This window comes from Rhinolophus hipposideros (assembly GCF_964194185.1).
Source record: "Rhinolophus hipposideros genome assembly, chromosome: 7".
NCBI classification, from domain to species: domain Eukaryota; kingdom Metazoa; phylum Chordata; class Mammalia; order Chiroptera; family Rhinolophidae; genus Rhinolophus; species Rhinolophus hipposideros.
In genome coordinates this window covers 78017570-78039359 of record NC_138053.1, presented here as the reverse complement: position 1 = coordinate 78039359, position 21790 = coordinate 78017570, and the positions used below count along the sequence as shown (strand labels likewise).

The following is a 21790-nucleotide window of genomic DNA, read 5'->3' as shown; positions in this document are numbered from 1 at the left end:
GTTTTTATTTGCATTTCTCTGATGGTTAGTGAGGTTGAGCATTTCTTCATGTCTTCTTGCCTTCTGTATGTCCTTTTTAGAAAAATGTCTCCTCAAGTCCTCTGCCCATTTTTTAATTGGGTTGTTTGTTTTTTTGGAGTTGAGTAAGTTTTTTATAGATTTGTGATATTAATCCCTTATCAGATATATCATTGGCAAATATCTTTTCCCATACAGTAGGATCCCTTTTTGTTTTATTGATGGTTTCCTTTGCTGTGAAAAAACTTTTTAGTTTGATGTAATCCCACATGTTTATTTTTTCTCTTACTTCCCTCGCGCGAGGGGATATGTCAGTGAAAATCTTACTCCGGGTAATGTCCATGAAGTTTCTTCCTATATTTTCTTCTATATATTTTATGGTTTCAGATCTTACATTTAAGTCTTTAAGCCATTTTGAATTTGTTTTTGTATATGGTGTAAGGAGGTGGTCCAGCTTCATTTTCTTGCATGTGTCTGTCCAGGTTTCCCAACACCACTTATTGAACAGACTGTCTTTACCCCATCGTACATTCTTGCTTCCATTGTCATAGATTAGATGGGCATATAGGCATGGATTTACGTCTGGACTCTCTATTCTGTTCCATTCATCTATGTGTCTATTTTTATGCCAGTACCATGCTGTTTTGATTACTGTAGCCTTGTAGTATAATTTGAAATCAGGTATCGTTATACCTCCCACTTTGTTCTTATTTTTCAAGATTGCTGAGGCTATCCGGGGTCTTTTATGGTCCCATATAAATTTTAGGATTATATGTTCTATTTCTGTGAAAAACGTCGTTGGTAGTTTGATAGGAATTGCGTTGAATATGTATATTGCCTTAGGCAGTATGGACATTTTAACTATATTAATTCTTCCTATCCATGAACATGGAATGGGTTTCCATCTATTTATGTCTTCTTTCATTTCTTTCTTCAGTGTTGTATAATTTTCTGAGTACAGATCTTTTACATCTTTGGTTAGATTTATTCCCAGATATTTTATAGTCTTTGGAGCAATTGTAAATGGAATTGTTTTTTTAATTTCTCCTTCTGCTATTTTATCATTGGTATATACAAATGCAACTGATTTCCGAATATTAATTTTATATCCTGCTACTGTACTGAATTCATCTATCAGTTCTAATAGTTTCTTGGTGGAGTCTTTAGGGTTCTCTATATATAGTATCATATCATCTGCATATAGTGATAATTTTACTTCCTCCTTACCAATTTGGATGCCTTTTATTTCTTTCTCTTGTCTGATTGCTGTGGCTAGAACTTCCAGCACTATGTTGAATAGAAGTGGAGAAAGTGGGCAACCTTGTCTTGTTCCTGATCTTAGGGGGAATGGTTTTAGCTTTTCCCCATTGAGTATGATGTTAGCTGTGGGTTTGTCATATATGGCCTTTATTATGTTAAGATATGATCCCTCTATTCCCACTTTCTTAAGGGTTTTTATCATAAAAGGTTGCTGTATTTTATCAAATGCTTTTTCTGCATCTATTGATATGATCATGTGATTTTTATTTTTCATTTTGTTAATGTGGTGTATCACATTAATTGATTTGCGGATGTTGAACCACCCCTGCATACCAGGGATGAATCCCACTTGATCATGGTGTATGATCTTTTTGATGTATTGCTGAATTCTGTTCGCTAATATTTTGTTGAGAATTTTTGCATCTATGTTCATTAGAGATATCGGCCTGTAGTTTTCTTTTTTTGTGGTGTCTTTGTCTGCTTTTGGGATCAGGGTGATAGTGGCTTCGTAAAAAGTGTTTGGGAGTCTTCCTTCCTTCTGGATTTTTTGGAAGAGCTTGAGGAGAATAGGTGATAATTCTTTTTTGAATGTTTTGAAAAATTCACCTGTAAAGCCATCTGGTCCAGGGCTTTTGTTTGTTGGGAGATTATTGATTACTGATTCAATTTCCCTGGTGGTAATCAGACTGTTCAGGCTTTCTGTTTCTTCTTCATTTCTGATTTTATTAATTTGGGTCCTCTCTCTCCTTTTTTTAATGAGTCTGGCTAAAGGTTTGTCAATTTTGTTTATCTTCTCAAAGAATCAGCTCTTGGATTCATTGATCTTTTGTATTGTTTTTCTGTTTTCTATTTCATTTATTTCTGCTCTGATCCTTATTATCTCCTTCCTTGTGCTCCCTTTGGGTTTATTTTGCTGTTCTTTTTCCAGATCCCTTAAGCGTGAAGATAAACTGTCAATTAGTGATGTTTCTTGTTTCTTTAGGTAGGCCTGCAGTGCTATGAACTTCCCTCTTAGGACTGCTTTCGCAGCATCCCATAGATTTTGGGTCGTTGTGTTCTCATTCTCATTTGAGACAAGGCATGTTTTAAAGTGTGCTATAAAGCCTTCTCCTGACAACACTCCTTGTCACACATCACTTCTGGTATATGGCAATTTCTGTCACATAAAAACATTATGGTGTGTCCTCATCTACTTTATTTACGGGATCTGGCATCGTGCGACTTCTGGCTCTTCCCCAAAGTCAAAACGATTCAGGACACTGGGGCAGCTACGACAGCACAACTAAAGACACTCCCGAAAGAGGACTTCCAGAACTGCTTCAGAAAGTGGCAAGAATGATGGGATAAGTGTGTTTGAAGCAAGAGGGTGTATTTTGAGGGGGATTAATGGCAATGTGTCTTTTACTATAATTTTCTTTTATTTAGACATTCACCATATTGTTTGATCACACCTAGTATACTTTAAATTTTTCAAAGGTTGACTTTTAAAAAAATCATTAGAACAAAATAAATTCAGAGCTATATAACTGGAATTAAATAGTGATTATAGAATGCTAAAAGATAATCTGAAAATGGAGGTTTTCATCTAATAAATATTTATTGAATGGCTATTATATGCTAGGCACTGTTCTAGGTACTGGACATACCAGTAAACAAATACCAAAACTAACTGTACTGTTTTAATTTTAAAGGAAAATTGTAGTCCTTGAAATGTTGACTGATTAAATATTTTCATACTTACGTTTTAGATTTGGTCTGTTCTTGGTGTTTAAACAAAAAAATATTTGGACAACATTTAATAGATTCATTCATTTCCTCCTTGAACATATACTATACAAAAAACTCCAACTTCTTTTGTATCAGCTGGGCATCCGAGATTGCTTGGGATACTTATTAGTTATAGGGTACTCACCCTGGGCTAGATAACAGAATTGCTCATGTGTTTGGGAGAAGTGTGTTCACAGCTGTTCTGGGGGAGCCTTTCTCTGAACTGCTTTACTCTCCAAACCAATTTCCTCTAATACTATGTAGCCTGTTTTATGGTAGCACATTCCAAATACACCCTCAGATTTTGGTGAATATCAATCAATGGTTCCCAACCATCAATAGTAGGGGGCACTATTTATTTGGGGAAGTGGGTGGTCACAATGACTGGTATTAGTGGGTAAGGGACAGGGAGGCTAAATGAATCCTGGACTGGGATGGCAGTTTTTTCCCACCCAAAAGGCCAGTGGTGCCGCCCACCTAGAGACACTGAGCTGTTGTTACTTGGTACAGAAACTTCATTTTAGTTATGTATCTTTTCTACTAGAAAACAAGTCAGGGGGCCGGCCCGGTGGTGCAGGCGGTTAGAGCTCCATGCTCCTAACTCCGAAGGCTGCCGGTTCGATTCCCACATGGGCCAGTGGGCTCTCAACAAAAAAAAAAAAAAAAAAAAAAAAAAAAAAGAAAAGAAAACAAGTCAGATAGTTTTAGTATTACGTTTTATTAAATACTGACATGTCACAAAATTATTTCATTGAAAATTAGCCAAGAAATGAAAAATCACTTAATAACTTTGGTTTGGTTGAGAAACTCTTGTAGGGAAGTAGAAGGTATCTAACAAGTACTCACTGCACTGAACAGTTTTGAGGAACTGTTTTGAAGAACATCTGTAACTCTAAAGACTGTTTATCTTGTTCAGAGATTTCTTCAAAATGTATACTTAAAAAAATAAGTCATATAATTATTCAGACTTGTTTGGCGATGCCTAAACTTCAGCAGATTTGTGAAGAAACCACAGATAAATGCAATCAGTTCAATGCAATTAATCAATTCAATGCTATTTTTTGTTTTTAAAGTATCCTTTAAAACAGTGATTCTCAAACTTTAGCATACATCAGAATTTCCTGGGGGGTGGGAGGCAGGAGAGCTTTCTAAATTCCAGATGGCTGGCCCACTGCCAGAGTTTCTGACAAGTTTCCAGGTGATGCTGATGCTATCTGTCCGGGCACAGCACTTTGAGAATCATTGCTTCAAGATATATTCTCTAGATTCCAACTAATAAGCAATGCCTGTATGCCTTTGCTTTTTCTAATAGTAAATAAATAAAAGAACATTTCAGATATGGCTTCATCAAACTTTGAATTTTTAGACTCTTGAAATGTCCTACTTAAACAGAATTAATTTATCTATCTTGGTTTGTAATGATTCTGATGAGTTCAACAGACAGAACCACAGGACAGTCCAGTACTGGATAATCTACGACTCCATGAAAACACTTACTGACAAAATATACAGCAACTATTAGGATAAAGGGATCTTGCCCCTATCTCCTCCATGTTTCTTCCCTTGAGAAAATCCAGTAAGAAATCATGAAGAGTACTATACCCAGAATGAGAACATGACCTATCATGAATGTATACATAAATGTCACAATGTACTGTCATACTTAAGATTCAGATTCAGGAACTTCGTCAGGGCAGCAGTAATATTCCACAAAACATATCTGTCCATCTTCGTTTCTAATCATATACTGTAATGAGAGGAATCCTCGGTTATCTGTCCGAATAGATACCTTACAGGACAGGACTAATGCCTTTGTAGAGGGTTTCAGTAAAGAAATCTTGTATCTGCAGAAGAGTAAACCAAAAGCTGTTATTTGGACACACTTAAAGCAGTGCTGATAACTCAGTAAAGGACAAAAATTAGCCAAGAACTACTAAGTAGCAAATATAAAAATAAATTCCAATACTTGTCCAAATTTGCTAATATGTATTTTCTCTTCATTAAAAAGAAATCATCTACTATTAAAATTCAAAATCCCCAAGTAAACCCAGAGCCCTACTGTTCATATTTTTTTAAATGCTACATCAACAGAGTGAAAGTTTTAAAAAAATTATTTAATAGAAATTTGATACTTAACCTCACCATCACCAATGGCAACTTCTCTATTATGAACTGACCTGTTGACCTGGGTCTGAGTACAATTAAATGATTCCATCAAATCAGAATCTTTGGGATAGTCAAGGTGGGAGCTTCCTGCATTCCCAAAAGTAGATAACCTATAGTAGAAAATGAGCAAGTCATTTATTCATTGGTCCAACAATAAGCCACATTAGGAACCAAATAAACACTTCCTTAAGAAACTCATTCTAGAGAGTGAAACAGATATGTAAACAAATGTGGACAATACACTATAACAGTCACCATAATAAAGACTCCCACAGGATGCTGTGGGGATACAGGGAAACTAGCAACCAATAAACGGCTTTGAGAAATATCAGCCCTAAAAGAAATCAATTTCATTACGTTAATCTTACTCTGATACTGACCTTTCCTCATCCTTAAATTAGAAATATATAACAGAGGAGAGCGAGTTGAGGAGTGATGGAAGAGTCTTAACTACATCAGCGGCAAGGCTGGGGTCCTGCTCCCTACCTTTTCTGCCATACCAAGCAATTATGGCTTTCCTGTATCTTAGGCAGCTCTTCAGGCTGTTCTATGAAGTTTCCCTTGCTTGGTAACATCAGCAGTTTGTGCGGAGAATTTATAATCTCCAAGAACACACCATTTGCTGTGGGATTAGCACACTGGTAAGTGCAATATGAGCAGTGATAGGAGACCTCGGTGCTGGTTTTCCCTAGGACCTATCTTTTTCCTCTCTTGTAACACAGCCTCTTTCTCTGAGCCATCTAGTCCGTGCCCAGCCATGGATGAGACTAGTCCATTCTAGAGTGATCTCCTGAGCTCTAGATCTATATATCGAACTACTTTCTGGTGTCATAGGCACCTCCAATTTAACATAAAAAAATTTCAACTCCCAGTTCCCACCACCAGATCATTTCCCGTACAGGAGATGAACAATAGCCAAGAACCATCTCGTTACCCATGCTGAGAGATCTCATTAGGTGGGGGTCCTCCGAAATACTGCTGAAGCGCCTGGAATTTTAATTCATATCACTGCTTAAATAGGGTTCCACTGATTTCCATTTTGGTTAACATTTTAACAGAACTTGAGTCCAATTTTTATCTGCCTACTGCCATGAAAAGAGCCTTCAGTTCTTCTAAAGTAGATATTAAAAAGTCCTTTACTCATTAATAGTCTGAAATATTTCAGGAGAATATTTAAATTCTCTCCCTAAATTGATTCTAATCCCAAAAAGAGACTTGCCATTTCATAATTTTTGGGGTCAAAATTTCAGGAGCAGCTTGATAGTTTCTGACATTGTATTCTTGCTGAAAATTACCCTCCATTAGGAAGCTTACCTTGACCAGTCCTCCCTAAGTATTTATGTGTTGGTTCCCTAAGTATCTCTGGATATTATCCTGGTACTTAATGTCATGCAGTTTTGTTCCTTCTGTGCTGTTTCACATATTTCCTCTTTACCTTGATTTTTAAGCTGTTCCTTCCTGTAATGCTTACTAAGGTAAATATGCAACAGTAGGTGATCGATAGATACTCAGTGAATAAACCATGTATAGAAAACATCTACTTCCGTTTGAAAGGAAAGAAAAATCAACACTACCTGACTAGGAAGCTTTAAATAGTGAGTTAATCTTCCTGGGTCCTGAGTGTCCTGATCAATAAAAGTGGGAGGTAAGAGTAAACACTCTCCAAAGTTCTGAAAATTCTAGGAACCTGGATAATAAAAGTTCTGCATCCTAAGCAAATGCGTAAGTAGGCAGATAGTATCAACCACATTAGCTATCATTATACTGCTTTCAAGTACCTGAAGTAAGGCTTGTCAGGAGACATGGTGATCTGTAGGACCTCACTTGTCATATCCAATTCAGAAAATGCTTCACGGAGCCCCTCAGACTGCAGAATGATTTTATTAATAACATTGGTGCTGCAGAAATCAAAATCCAGAGTTTCCTCAGGCTCCTGCGTATTGATTTTACAGACTGTCACCACTCCTCCTTCTTCAAGAAACAGCTCCAGAGGGTAACCATAACCTTGATAACACATTCGAAGTGCAGTTAAAATCCCTGCAATGGAAACAAATCACACTTTGGGCTTAGCTTTATAGCTCTAGGTTCAGCTTTTCTCAAATGATACATAAAACTCCTCTAAGGTACTTTATTCTGCCCAATTTCTAGCATATATGTATGTCTCTCTAAGAAAGGATCACATCCTCTCTGATGACAGTTGTGTGTAGACAATTCCAAAAATAACTGCCAGAAAATTGGGAAGCAGAACAAAATGTAATGTTCTGAAATTTCCCAGCTTGCCAAAACACCTCAGAAATGCCTTACTGATTGTGTGTGTGTGCATGCGCGCCCACACATTTCAGGTTGGAGCATCTATTCGGTCCAATACTGTAATCAAGGGTTGTTGCAGAATAGGCTATGCCATTTCTTGAAGGTTCAATTTGTGCAACAGTGGATTGCTTTGGTACTGTCTGTACTATAATGTCAGTGTATTCACTATAAGGATCCTTTCTGCCTTTCCTATTGGGAGACATCCTTTACATTTCCCCAAGTTTTAAGATCAAATTGGGAGCAATTTGAGGGTGGTTAATGGTGGTTAGGGTTTTAATACTGCAAACCACTTGAGAGGGAGAGGAATACGTATGACAGGACATTCTGGCTCTTCTCCCTTACTGTAGGATGGACAGCCATAGTGAGGGATGGGGGAAGGCAGGTGCTTTTATGAAAAACCAGGTGCATTAGAAGAGGTATAATTAATAATGGAATTGTCAGTACAAAATTAAAATACATTTCCTAGGGAACAATAACTGAATTTTCCTTAGCCAATCTCAGAGTCCACTGCTATGAAATAAAATCATTCTTCTGGGAATTTCTTGTAGTTTTATATCCATTATATGGATAATGCCATTAAATGACATTATATGCCATTAATCCATAGCAACTGAATTCACTATTCCTAAAAACTCCCTGAACAAATAAAATATACAAATATTGTAAAGAAAAGCATCTAGGAAAATAGACATAATTTATAAACAGGGCTGAACGGAAAAAAACAGTAACCAAATTCTGAATGCGGGAAACTGGGAATCAGGAGAATTGGTTTCTATTTTTCTCTGCCACTAAACTGTAATTCTGGACAAGTTAGAGAAAAGAAGCAATTACTACATATTTCTTGTTAAAAGAAATATGTTGTTAAAGATATTTAACAACAAGTATGTTGTTAAACATATTTGTTGTTAAATATCTTGTTAAAGATATTTAAAACAAAGTCTTCTTTGGGTCAGTTGAAATTTAAAATCTAAAAGCTTTGTAAATTTAAAAAGATGAATGTAAGTACTTTTGCAAATATGAAAGGACCCATAAGAACACTTTCTATTAATATTTTATATTAAAGTCACAATCCATGATTGTGACCAATGAAAAGTGAATTGGCAGTTTATTTTCTAAAGAAACGTTTATATTATATTCTAATAACTTTTCCTGTATTTTTGACCATTCTCTATGCTTTTATGTTGTTATAATGTTATTAAAACGGTTCACCTGGCATAGGACTTGATCCAAAAATAGATAAGCAGTCTAAAAGGACAGTTAAATTAATTCGAAAAGTAACAGGCTCTTCCTGAACTTTAAACTCTTGAAATATTCCAGCCTATAAAAAAAGTGAACAAAAAAAACATATTAAAGAATGAAAACTCACACATAAGGTTCTAGATTTCACTTTACATGTTTTTAAAAAACAATATTGTGTTAATCTCATTAAAATCATTTCTGATTACCAATAAAAACATCTTAAGCTTTTTCAGCTATCAACACTACTCAATAATTAAAGGTGTAACAGTGATTTAGGTCCCATGCAAAACTTTATGAAGGGTCCTTCACATAACTTATTGGATCTGAACTATCCCCCATGTGACTCTCGCCTGTCTTTGGAAAATAGCCAAACAATTGAATAATGCATGAGTGATACTAGTTTTCAATTTCTTTTGAGGACAGGAACGTCTTATTTATCCAAGGTCATACTGAGCTCTTAGGTGTTCAGAAAAAAACGTTGAATCAAATCTGAAATCTGAATCATACAAATACTTTGTAAGAATAAACAGATTATATTATAACCGATAAAAGGAAAAAGAAATAGTAAGAGGGAGGTAGTGACAAGGAGTATATACTCTAGAAAAATGTCCTGGGTTCTCATTCCTATCTCATCCACCTGCAAGCTGTTGGACTTTCGGCAAATCGCTTAAATTGTGCTTCAGTTTCCACATACGTAAAATGGGAATAATAACAGAGCCTACCTCATATTGTGAGGGTTAAATGAGTTAAACATATAAAAAAAAAAAACACTCAGAAGAATCCCTGGCCGATAGTTTAAATTTTAGCCATTATTTTTTAACCATTATCTCTGTAAAAAAAAAAAGACGGGGAAAGAATTTGTTACCTACCAGGAATGAAAAAAAAAATTCAAATAACGATATTGTTCTCTAACTTAAATGTCTATTAAGACCTTGGGAATTCACTAAGCTGGGTAAGGAATAGCGTAGGTCACAGACTTAGAGATACCTTCTCCCATACCTGAATAAAAGCATTTGCTTGCACACACTTTGCATTCTCCACTGTCACCTTGATTCCATTTTTGGTAGCAAAACACGTGGCCTGCTCTCGGAAATGAATAGCCTTTAAGAGAGTGGAGAGATTCCTAACGTTGTCCAGGCTGGCCGTCAGGCTGTAATCATTCTCGTCCCGGACCTGCTGGTGTAGGAGGGGCATCGTCGCCTGCACATCTGGCCCCGAGGGATGCTCCTGCTGCCAACACCCGCTCCCGCGGATCCGACACACCTGGGAGACTCCACAATAAAACTCCCCGTCACGGCTGGCGAAGAAGCCCGCGACCTCAGCCCGCGCCGAGGCCCGGGCGCTGAACTTGGCCGACCGGGGACCGCTGCTTCACTGTCTCCGTCCTTCTGGGGGAAGTTGTTTCTCTCTCTCAGCTATGGTTTCCTGTTTTGTACGGGGGCAGTAACGCACGAAAAGTTGCGAGGAATGAAAACAGACAGACACGGTAGTTCTGCTTGTGGCCGGTTTCCCCAGTTTTGGCGCCCCCAACCTTTCTTCTCTAACAACACGCCACGGGGAGGCGGGCCCCGATTCCTCAAAAGATGCACCTTGAGTCTCAGGCAGCCGGGTTTACCAGCCCGCCGCGGGGGCAGCATCTGTTCACGGGTCCCAGGGTCGCAAGGCGCAGAAAGCCTACCTTTGCGGTGAGGTCTGGACTCCTGTGAACCCTTCGCAGCCAGGTCCCCGAGGAAGCGAAGTGCAGCTCGGGAACAAGTGCGGAGAAAGCGGAGCAAGTCCCGCCACTCTTTGCAGACCGGCCGGCCACGTCGGCCACCGTCACCATAGAGCTACAGGAGGCCTAGAGAGCCGAGCGTGCGGCACCACAGAGGCCGGAAAGGGGAGCGAGCGGCCGAGCCGGAAGGGAGGCCCAGAGCGAAGGCGGCGAGGCAAGATGGCGGCGACCAAGAGGAAGCGGCGTGGAGGCTTGGCAGTTCAAGCGAAGAGACCAAAGAAAAGCGAAAGAGATGCCAGGCCGCCACCTAAGCAGCGTGATATGGCAGAGGAGGCGGAGAATGAAGAGAGAAACCGTATCCCAGGCCCCGTTTGCCAGGTAAGGGGAGCTACCACCCCCGGGTTACACCTGCGGCCGCTGCTCCACGCACTTGGCCTGAGTTTACCTACCTAAATACAGGTCTGAGGATTTGGGAGTTGCCGAGGTGTTACGGGAGCTGGGTCTCAGCTCTCCTGGCGGGACCAGCCACCGCGTTTACATCTAATTCTCGTGCACGTGGTCGCCCTCTTGGGGGCGTCCGACTAAGCACCCGGGCGGGCTTCAGAGCTTTTACCTGGCTCACTGGTCATCGACGAACGGAGTACTCAGTTCCAATGTTCTGTCTTCTAGTTGTTCCACTTTTTGTCCTTTGGGGGGCAGAACTTTCCCTGAAAGTAATTTCTAGGTGTTTAGTGTATCCTTACAGCGATTCGTATTCTCCTGTTCTGCCATAGTCAACGGCTGTCAGTCAGGGGTCCTGAAGCTTGTAATGTGGTCCTTTGAAAGCTGCTGTCCTTGGGACTCTGCCTTTGACTTACTAGATCTTTAGCTGTCGAGGGGTAACGAAAGCTAGAGTAGATACTACAAGCTCTACTTGTATTCAACAAACTTTTTTAAAAAAATTGTTAAAAATTTATTAGTTTCAGGTGTACAAGACAAGGTAATACTTAGACGTTCATCATTTATATCCCTCACACTGTGAACCCCCCTCCCCCCATCCACTATCCCTCCGACCTCACACTGAACCATCACATTATATATATAAAATTATAGTTGGCATTCATTAATGTTTAGCTTCTGGTGTACAATGCCATGATCAGGCATCCACAGTATCCCTGAGGTGGTCTCCCAAATAGGACGCATGTCCATCGGATACCCAACAAAATCTTTACAACACTATTGAATACGTTCCCCAAGTTAATTTTCAAAAAACCCTGAGGCCATCTTGTGGTTACCAGCTGCTTCCAAATCCCTTCACCTTTCCCCTTATCCCCACCCCCCCCTTGCCCCCGCCCATCTAACAACTCTCGGTTTTTTCTTTGTGTCCCCAAAACTCAACAAACTTTTAACATGATAGGCACTGTACGAAATTAGGTTTCCCCTGCTTTGGGATTGCAAAACTGGAATGTGATCTCTTCTTCCTGAAATGTTGGAGTTTAGAAGGAAACAAAGCATTCACATAAGTCGATGGTTTTTACTCAAAAGAAGGTGAACACGAGATGTTGGACTAACTCATTCAACTGAGAGCCCCCTGAACTAGGTTGAATACTGTGGAGTCAGGGATTGTCTTTGATTTGTTAATTTCTGTGCGCCCCCAACCCCCACCAGCTTGGCATAGTACTCTAGCACATAGTAAATGATGAATAAATGACTGGTGTGGTGGCAAGCACTAGGAAAGGAGTTAACTCTGAGGCATGAAAGATGAGTTTAATTTCTAGCCTTGCCATTAACAGCTCTTTGCTCATCTGCATATTATTAGGAGGAAGGATATGTGATTTACTTTTGGTGACGAATAATTGGGACTTCCAGTAGATTTTCAGTAAATTAGTGGTCTCATCCCTTAGGCATCGTTGATCTGAGTCATAATAAGAAAAATCCTATTAATGTGCGGAATGTAATTGCTTGTACCCTAGGATAATCTGGTATGGGATCATGAAGGAGTTAGCCTTTGAGCTGGATCTCAAAGGACAGAATTTTGATACTCAGAAATGAGAAGGAACAACACAAGGAGAGAAAAATAACAATCAAAGGTGTTGAACTGTGGGAAATGCTGAAAACTTAAAGAAATAAAGCCTGATTGGCTAAAGTGTAGGGTTGATTTGGGACAATCTGAGTTGAAAATACAAATGTATTTTAGAATCGAATGTTAAAAACTATGTCATTTTGGATTTTGTTTAGAAAATGCTGGGAGGTAAGAATGTGATTGGAGCAGTGCTTTAAGATGAAGCTGGTGCTAGTCTGCCATATCTATTGCAGGAACTCCTCCCTGGAAGCCTAGCTAGCCATCTAAAAGATTTGTAGTTGATATAAGATCCTAACGATCTGAAGGAGGCCAGAGGGAATGGGAAAGGATTAAAAGTTGTTGCAAAGAGAAATTGACAGCATTTAGTAGTAGTGCTTATGATATGAGAGAATATGGGCAGGTGGAAGATTCAAAGCCTGGGGGACTGAAATGGTGGTGACATCATCAGAAAAATAAATAATAAGGAGATATACCAGATTTAAGGTTTAAGTATTCTAGGATTGAATTTGAGATTAGTAGGGTTGGGAGACAGTTCTTTAACTTTTTGTATAGAGTTGGCAATTGAAACTGTGAGAGTGATTATGAGAACTGTGTCCTGGACAGAACAGAAGTAAAAGAGGCTAAGAATCTTTAGAGTTAGGATGAGGAATTGGAGAGATTGAAGAAAAAAGAAACAAAAAAAGGTAAGGGAGCAAAGGAGAGCATTTCTGGATGGCAACTGAGATTAGTGAATGCTGTTGAGTGACTGAATTAAAGGGTTAGGTCGGGATTGTTTGGCTTGCTACTTGGAAGCTTTATCTTTAAACAAACAGCCAATCAAGGTAGGTTCAGTGTGAGACTCAAAATCTTAACAATTTCTTTTTCTTTAGGGCAAGTGGAAAAATAAGGAACGGATTCTCATCTTTTCTTCCAGAGGAATAAATTTCAGAACAAGACATTTAATGCAAGACTTAAGAATGTTGATGCCTCATTCTAAAGCAGGTGCCTTTATGTCATATACTTTAAAATTTATGTTTATAAACTTGCCTATTTATGTATTCACATTTCACATCACACTTCAGTTTTTCAATCTTGGGAGATAAAGAACCACTACTCCTCATAAGTATATCTTTTCAGTTCCAAGATGTTTCCAGTTCACATTTTGTCAGAAAGTTTTTGCAGAATTTATTAAACATTCTCTTCACTTTCTTAAACAGATACATCCTAATTATTGAAACATTTCTTGCAGGTCCAGAAATGCCTTCACTGTAATGCTCTCAGAGGTCATGGTTTGTCCTTTGAAATGATTCAGGACTGCCATGTATTGCTTTCTGCATTAAAAAACAAAAAAGAAAACAAACAAAAAAAAAGCTTCTTATTTAAAAAATAATGGATCTGGAGTAGGATTTCAGACACCTTTAAGTTGGAGCTCAATCTGCTTCTAAATGCCAAGCTAATCTTTTTAGCAACAGGGTATCTTACAAGCAAATGAAGAACATCTAGTTTTAAGTTTAGAACTGGGGCAGTGTCATCATGAAGCTGTCTTTGTTTCTGTGTTGGGAGATGCCTTTGGTTTTAATTCTGGGTAATAACTTAGTTGGTCAGATCAATGTTTCTCAAACTGGGATGTGCTGTTATATCTTCAGATCTTTGAAACTAATAAGAGAAATTTTAATTTGTATTGGTTTCCTTTTTCCTATGGTAATCCCAAACCATTTTTTTTTAATTAGTTTTTTTTGGCAACTGTGATTCAAATGGAAAGATGTTTTCATCACTTCACATTTTAGTTTCTTAAAGTGAGTGTTCCTTAAATGGGAGTCCTAGAACAGTCTTCAGTTGTGAGAATTTTTCCTTTTTGAGAGAGATTCATAGAATACAGAAAGTCTGAGAACCACTGCTTACATCTTTTATAATTCTTGAGGAGTATTTTTAATCTCATTTTTATATTTAAAAGTTTTAAAGAGGTCATGTGTTTTCAGATATGATCGTTTTGAATATTAATAAAATTTCATTTAAACTGAAGATTATAAAAACTTTTAAAAGTACTTTCTAGAAAGAATGTGTGATTTGATTAAAGAAGTTTTGAAATATTTTGTTTACTTGCTTTTTCTTTTTTTCTTTTTGTAGACACTAAAATGGATCGTAAGGATAAGTTATTTGTGATTAACGAGGTAATTTTAGAAACTAATTAAAGTAAAATGTTCTAGGAACACTGTATTTAGGAACAAAATGTTTTGGAACACTAATACTAATTTTAAAAAGTCAATTATTCAGTGACTTTTAAATTGTTTTGTAAAATATACTTAGATTTCATTAAATCTTCAATAATCTATCTTCTAAATTTTATAGTACTCACTGTCTATGTCTTATATTTTATCTTATATTCAGTATATATTGTTTCTTGATGATTCTTATATTTTTTTTGTCCAAACAAAAAAAATAATAAATGAATATTTTCTGAGAACAAGGATTCTTTCTTTTTTTTTCTCTCTCATGTCTAAGATAGTGCAAATTGCTTAGTAGGTATTCATACAAAAACTACCAATCAACATGTATGAAATATAATTAAAAACGCATTAAATATTTTTAAAACCCCACATTGTAAAAAGCGTTTTGTCAGTATTAAAAGTGATGCATGTGGTATTTGCTCTTATGGTGTTACCAACTAGTAATAGGTTAAATTTTCAAAGTGTTGTTGAGGATACTCACCTCACATTTTACAGCAGATGTTTAAAGACTTAGAATTTTTTAAATATAGTTTTCTTTGGCCAGAAAGACTTTTATTCATTTAGCATAAATTTTGAACCTCTGCTGTATCGTGGTATTGCTCTGTGTGCCATGGAAACATGTTTTACAAAATAACACTCCTGTCATTGTGGAGCTTACATTCTAATGGCAGAGAGAGGCCATAAACAAGTCAAGTGAAGACAGGAGAAGTAAAATGGTATGGGTTTCCAGCAACTGAGGCTGGACTAGAAAACTGCCGATGGAATGTTGCTGTGTTTATTCCAAGACCAGTAAGAAACAAAAGCATTTGACATAAGAATTTTTTTTATTCTTCAGATGTACAAAACAATGTAATAGACATTTCACCCCGCCTCCCCCAAGCTATTATCCTTCTGACATCGTATATAACTATTCCCTATGCTGTACTCCACATCCTGTGACTCTATATATATATATATATATATATATATATATATATATATATATATATATATATATTAAATTATAGTTGACATTCAGTCTTATTCAGCTTCAGGTGTATAGCACAGTGGTCAGGCATCTACACAGTCCATGAACTTGGCCTAAGAATTTTTGTTAGGTTTAAAGAGTTTCTAGTTTATGAATACCATATCAGATAGTTTGTGAATACTACAGTAGTGTGGTACTTCACTCCTGTATTGCTTTTGTATATTTCTCAAGTGTGATTTTGTAAACTTTCAAGATGTTGAAGTTTAATTTAACTTGAAATAGGTTTTGCATAGTTCTACTTTTCACCAATCCCTTAATGATTTTATGGAAACAAATCACAGAAATGATAGTATAATTGAGGAAGAAAAAAGTTAAATTTGTTGATCTTAAAATAAAAAACTAGTTAAAAATCAGAATAACCATTATAAAGGATGTGTTTGGTTCTATAAGGACTGTATTTTCCTAAGATTAGTGAGGCTAATTATGTTTTGCTTTATCCCTAGGGTATCTGTTTTTAGTCTTTGTAGTTTATACAGAGGACTGGTCAGAAGAGGAGGTTCCCAGTAACCAGAAATGAGGCCAGTTACGTTTAGATACTGGGTGAGAAAGAGTAGATGTTTCCACCAAAAAGTGAGCAGAGTATCAAGTTTACCTTGGGTAGAATACGTATGAGGAACTTAAAAGATTTCTTTCTGTGAATAAATTTACCTGGATTTATACCTTTGTAGACCATTAGTTTGCTTAAATATTTTTGGAAGAATGTAGGTCTTAATTGCATTAAATTACTTTAGTTCTCATTTTATTATCTACTTCATTTTTCTATACTTTGCTCTATTTAGGTTTGTGAAATGAAAAACTGCAATAAATGTATCTATTTTGAAGCTAAGAAGAAACAAGATCTCTATATGTGGTAAGAGAATGTATTAAGTAAGATTTGGGTGGAACTTGTTCTTTTAAATGGATTTATTCTTTGTACTTCAAGTATTATAGACTCCTTTCAGTCTCTTTTTTTTTTTTGGTGAAAAGACAGGGCCAGGGGATGAAGTAAACTCACTTGATTTCACAAAAGTTAAAACCTTAAAGAAAATTTAATATATGAGTATTTTGAGCATTGTGTCTTTTAACTATGAATTGATAATAAGCATTTAACACATTCTGAATTCTAATTAGTAGAAAAAGCTTCCTTCATATTTTTTAGGCTTTCAAATTCACCTCATGGACCATCTGCTAAATTCCTAGTTCAAAATAGTAAGTTGACTCAATTTAACATTTTTTTATGAGAAAATTGAAAATTCTTGGGATAATTGTGCCAAAGTTATGACTTTTTTGTTTCAATTTTTCTAGTTCATACCTTAGCTGAACTGAAGATGACTGGAAACTGTTTGAAAGGTTCTCGGCCCCTTTTGTCTTTTGACCCTGTAAGTTTTTCATTTAGTGTGTGAAGTCTTATTTTTTACTCTGCATGGTTGTTTTTAGTGGGTATAGTTGTATAGTTTAGTTAACATAAAAATCAGTTTTAAACAAAGCACTGTGCTGTTGTCAAATAATATGTTCACTTATCTTTGTAGGCATTTGATGAATTACCACATTATGCTTTGTTAAAAGAACTCTTAATTCAGGTAAATATCTTTTCTAGAAAGCATTTTTAGTAATACATTACAAATGAGTGTCTCTTCCTTTGGACTTTTTAAACTCAGCTACCTAAAACTAATATATACATGATACATCGTTTAAGGAGCTAATAGACTTTTCTTTCTTTTTTTTTTTTCTTCTTACTAGATCTTTAGTACACCACGGTATCATCCCAAAAGCCAGCCATTTGTGGACCACGTGTTTACTTTCACCATTTTGGATAATAGGATATGGTTTCGGAACTTTCAGGTTAGTTTTAATTAATTTTTAATTATACTTCGAAATAAATAAGACAAACATCACTACTGTATATTTACTATATATTTAATTTTGTAAAAAGGAAATAGTTTGAATATACATGAGGTAATTGAGTTCTAGATTTGTTCTAGGTGCTATGAAGGATGTAAGTTTCTTTCAAGAGGTTAGAATCTTACCTGGGGAGGGTAGGTGGGCGTGATAAAGACTTACAAAAACATAACCTCTGTAGAAGGCATTTATTAAGAACTATTAGATGAGTCATACAGTGACTCAGGAGAAGAAGTGATTCTGCCAGTCTAGAAGCAGGAGTTTGGCAGGATAAGTCTGCAGAAAGGTGGAGAGGGGGAAGAGAACAGCAAAATAAAAATTTAGACTGCCTATGAAGTTAACTGGGCTCTTTTCTTCATGTGTTGTTATATTGGATACCTTGCAAACTGAGGGCAGACATACCTGAACCAATAAACAATGTTAATATTTGTAATTCAGAAGTTGCCTCCATCAGTAGCCATTCAGAAATAAATTTGACCATGTACTATACTTTTATATACCTTTTAATTTAATTTGAATTGGATTTATAAAAACAACTTAGGGGTTGATTTAACTTTTTAAAGGGTTCCTGTAGCGTGTTTCAACACATTTTGTTAGAGTAGTTGCAGTTTTAAAAATTCATTTTAATCAGTTTTTCAAGAATCCATGCATTATGAGAGGCAAGATACGAACCAAGTTCAAATTATTCAATTTTAAAAGAACACACTGAAACGACGTTTATTTTCCCATGTCAACTACTTGAATTGTAACACATTTCTGAAAAGACTGATTTGGCACTTGCCAAGTTTCATCTCCACCCTCACTTTCAGTTTATTCGGGCACATTTGTAATGAGGTTATAGCCAGTGTACCTTATAGGAATAGTAAATCCAAACCAAAATAGCTGTTTCCTTTTTATTAAAGATCATAGAAGAAGATGCTGCTCTTGTAGAAATAGGACCTCGTTTTGTCTTAAATCTCATAAAAATTTTCCAAGGAAGTTTTGGAGGACCAACTTTGTATGAAAATCCTCACTACCAGTCACCAAACATGGTAAGCTGTTTTTGCTGTTGAGTGGTCCTCGATGTCCCAGAACTCTTTGGCCAAAATAATTCTGTCAAATAATCACTATTCTGTTAACTGTGAAACTGATTTTGATTTTTGATGCACAGAGTCTTGCAAATTACTATTTTTCTTTTAATGACATGGGGTGAAAGGAAATAGGGTTGATAAGTTAATGTCCTTGCCGCATATAAAACATTTATTTGTATTTCAAATGCATCTAATACTTTTTTGTTTCTAGCATCGGCGTATCATAAGATCCATCACAGCTGCAAAGTACAAAGAGAAACAGCAAGTTAAAGAGGTGCAGAAACTGAGAAAGAAAGAACCAAAGACTATTCTTCCACATGATCCCACTGCAGATGTTTTTGTCATACCAGCTGAGGAAAAACCGATAGAAATACAGTGGGTCAAACCAGAGCCAAAAGTCGATTTGAAAGCAAGAAAGAAAAGGGTTTACAAAAGGCAAAGAAAAATGAAACAGAAGGTGAACAGGGGGAATGCAAAATGAATCAATGGATAACTAATTTGTTTTTCAGTTATATTTATTTTGTATTCATTGTGTAAATACTCTTATTATCCAGGATTACCTTACATCTAAGTAGTGTAGCATTTAAACGAAAGAAAAATTACAATCTTGTGGTTTCAGTGCTATATGTATTTTTCTAAATAAAATAACACCAGAAGTCATTAGTTAATTTCTGTTTTTCTTTTCAAAGCTTATTTGGCATTACTAAAAATTTAGAACACTTAAGGTTTAAGCCTGCTCTCGTGGATTAAAACTTTTGGTTTAGCAAGGCTGAAATTCAAAGAGATTTGTTGGGTCACTATTACTTGTAAAACAAAGCATTAGGTACTTTGAAGGTATAGTTTTGGGTAAAGTGGGGATAGACCAGTAGAAAGGAGTGTTTTACTGAGGTTCGAGTTCCTGAGTCACCAATTAATGAGACCTTGGAAAAGTCAGCTTCTGTTCTTGTTTTCTCACCTCATAAAAGTACAATAAAAATTCTTAGGTTTTGAAAATCAAATGAGTTAATACATGTGTTGAAAGCCTTTTGTAAATTATACATTTATTTTATAAACAGTGGGTATTAATTACTTATTAAATTGATAATAAAAGGAAGAAAAATGGGACAGTTGTTAGAAGGTACCAGAACATTTTGAATTTCTCTCCTTATGAGAAAATTTGAAGCAAAGAGAGCACTGGGTTTACCATTTTGGAGTTGGATTAATAACAAGGAAAGACCGGGTTCTGGTTACCAGTGGTCATGGACAGGTTAAGTGGTGGCTGAGGAGATGGACAGATACATATACTATAGATATATCTATATATAATAAAATTAGGTCATGCCTGTGGTGTTCTATCATCCACTTATTTCACATGAATCATTTTCCCGTGTCCCTACAATATGGTTAGTAATTGCACAGTATTCTATATTATAGCTACATAATCAGTCCCTTGTTGGAAATTCAATATTTCAGGTTTTTTTTCCTATAGGTGCTTGCAGCAAACGTATCTGTACATAAATTATTTTGTACAACACTTGTAGTTTCATGTAAGTGGAACTCAGGTCAGAGGTTGTGAACATGAAGACATTTTGATTGCTCTTCTAAATATTGTACCTCACCAGAGTTCAGAGTGTTTATTCTCTTTTACCATTGCCAGTGATGAAACAATCTTTGTCAATTTGATAGGTAAAAAAATTAATACATTTTTTGGTTAGGTATTAGTTTTTCTTTTGTGACTAATCTTGTTTTGGGGTGGTAGTTTTTTTTTTTTTACTAATTTGTAAGAACTCTTTTATAGAGTAAGGTTATTCTAGACATCTTTCTAGTTCACTTGCATTTTAATTTTCTTTATTTTAAATCTTCACGCAGGATCAATTTTTCATTATATTTTCTTTCTTTCTTTCTTTCTTTCTTTTTTTTTTTTAATTTTCTGCTAAGAAAAGCCTTCCTGAGTATAATTAGATACTTTAAATAGTCTACATGAGGCTACTTGAAATATTCTAAATTATGCAGGTAATTCAGGTCAGAGGTTCACTTGAAATACTTATATGTGGCTAATGAAGGCCAAATCTGATTTAGTGCAAAAATAAAAGCTGTTATTTATTTTAGGCAATTGGCTATAGCCTTGGATGAAAATAAGACAGCTGTATTCAGGATTTGTTTTTAAACACCCACATCTCAAGAAGTTAATTATAGGTTATAAACACAGCCTGGGTCAGCAAGTTGTGAGTTTGCGTGAAAACAGTACTTTTTACATAATACTTTTTGATTTATGTGTTGGATTATCAGTTTCTTCATATATTTTCCTGTCCCAAATTACTTGCCCTTCAGTCATGAATACCTCATTTGAATGAGAATTCCTCATCTCCCAAGCCCACGTTCATTTAGAAGCCAATCTGTTTAATAAAGATGTTCCTTTAGACTGAGATTTACATCCAGTGTAATAGTAAAATTTTCTGTGCAATATTAACAGCAAAAATATCTTCCCTCAGGAAGAAAAAGGGACAAATGGTTCTTAGAAGTTGCAAGCAAAACCAGTTATGGTGGAAGGAAGACAAAAGTCCTTTTTTTTGGTCACTTTTTGTCCCATCCCCACAAATCTATTCTCAGATGGGGAATATTCCCATTTTTACCCTGCATTCATATTTCTCGATCCCTATCCATTACCAATTTTCCAACTAAGTCCATATAGTAACTTCCTTTGGGAAACAGGTAAGTGTATGAATTCTGAGTAGTGAGTTGGTTGGCCAGGAGAGTGGAGAAACTTGCCATTTAGAGTTGGTTTGTTTTGATTGTGCAGGGGGCAGGATATTAGGGAGAAAGGGACTCCTCCACTGGGTCCTCTAACCCTGAGCACTAGATACTTGTTAGCCAGAGCCAACCTTTCTAACCTTGCGTGGTTGACATAACGTACAGCTCATAACTGGTGTGTGTGAACAGTCCTCATTACAGGGAAATACGTTGGTGTGGGTGCATTTTAATGACGGGGTACTACTGACACTATCGGATTGTGCGGAACAGTTGTAGACGTCTGCCACCCTGTCATACAGTGTATGTTGCATCGACCAAACCCCACTAATTAAATACGATTGC

General features: G+C 36.5%; 2 protein-coding genes across 3 annotated transcripts; one reads left to right on the top strand and one right to left on the bottom strand.

Annotated features, from left to right (window-relative positions):
• Positions 1–3744: 3744 nt before the first annotated feature.
• RAD1 (RAD1 checkpoint DNA exonuclease) lies at positions 3745–10585 on the bottom strand (the record flags this gene model as incomplete). 2 transcript variants are annotated; one of them, XM_081053305.1, is made up of 6 exons in its annotated part: positions 3745–4889; positions 5223–5321; positions 6990–7248; positions 8731–8839; positions 9760–10023; positions 10439–10585. In XM_081053305.1, 6 exons carry the CDS (start codon positions 10583–10585, stop codon positions 4709–4711), a joined length of 1059 nt encoding a protein of 352 aa, XP_080909431.1. In that variant the 3' UTR covers positions 3745–4708. The 2 variants fall into 2 exon arrangements, with proteins under 2 accessions (XP_080909431.1, XP_080909432.1); XM_081053306.1 differs by having other exon boundaries at positions 6990–7215.
• An 83-nt stretch (positions 10586–10668) lies between these two features.
• Positions 10669–21126, top strand: BRIX1 (biogenesis of ribosomes BRX1). Its single transcript, XM_081053304.1, has 10 exons — positions 10669–10852; positions 13406–13517; positions 14643–14686; positions 16550–16620; positions 16909–16958; positions 17055–17128; positions 17279–17329; positions 17490–17591; positions 18551–18679; positions 18930–21126. The coding sequence occupies exons 1-10, from the start codon at positions 10694–10696 to the stop codon at positions 19197–19199; spliced, it is 1062 nt and encodes a 353-aa protein (XP_080909430.1). The 5' UTR covers positions 10669–10693; the 3' UTR covers positions 19200–21126.
• The last annotated feature ends 664 nt before the right edge of the window (positions 21127–21790 follow it).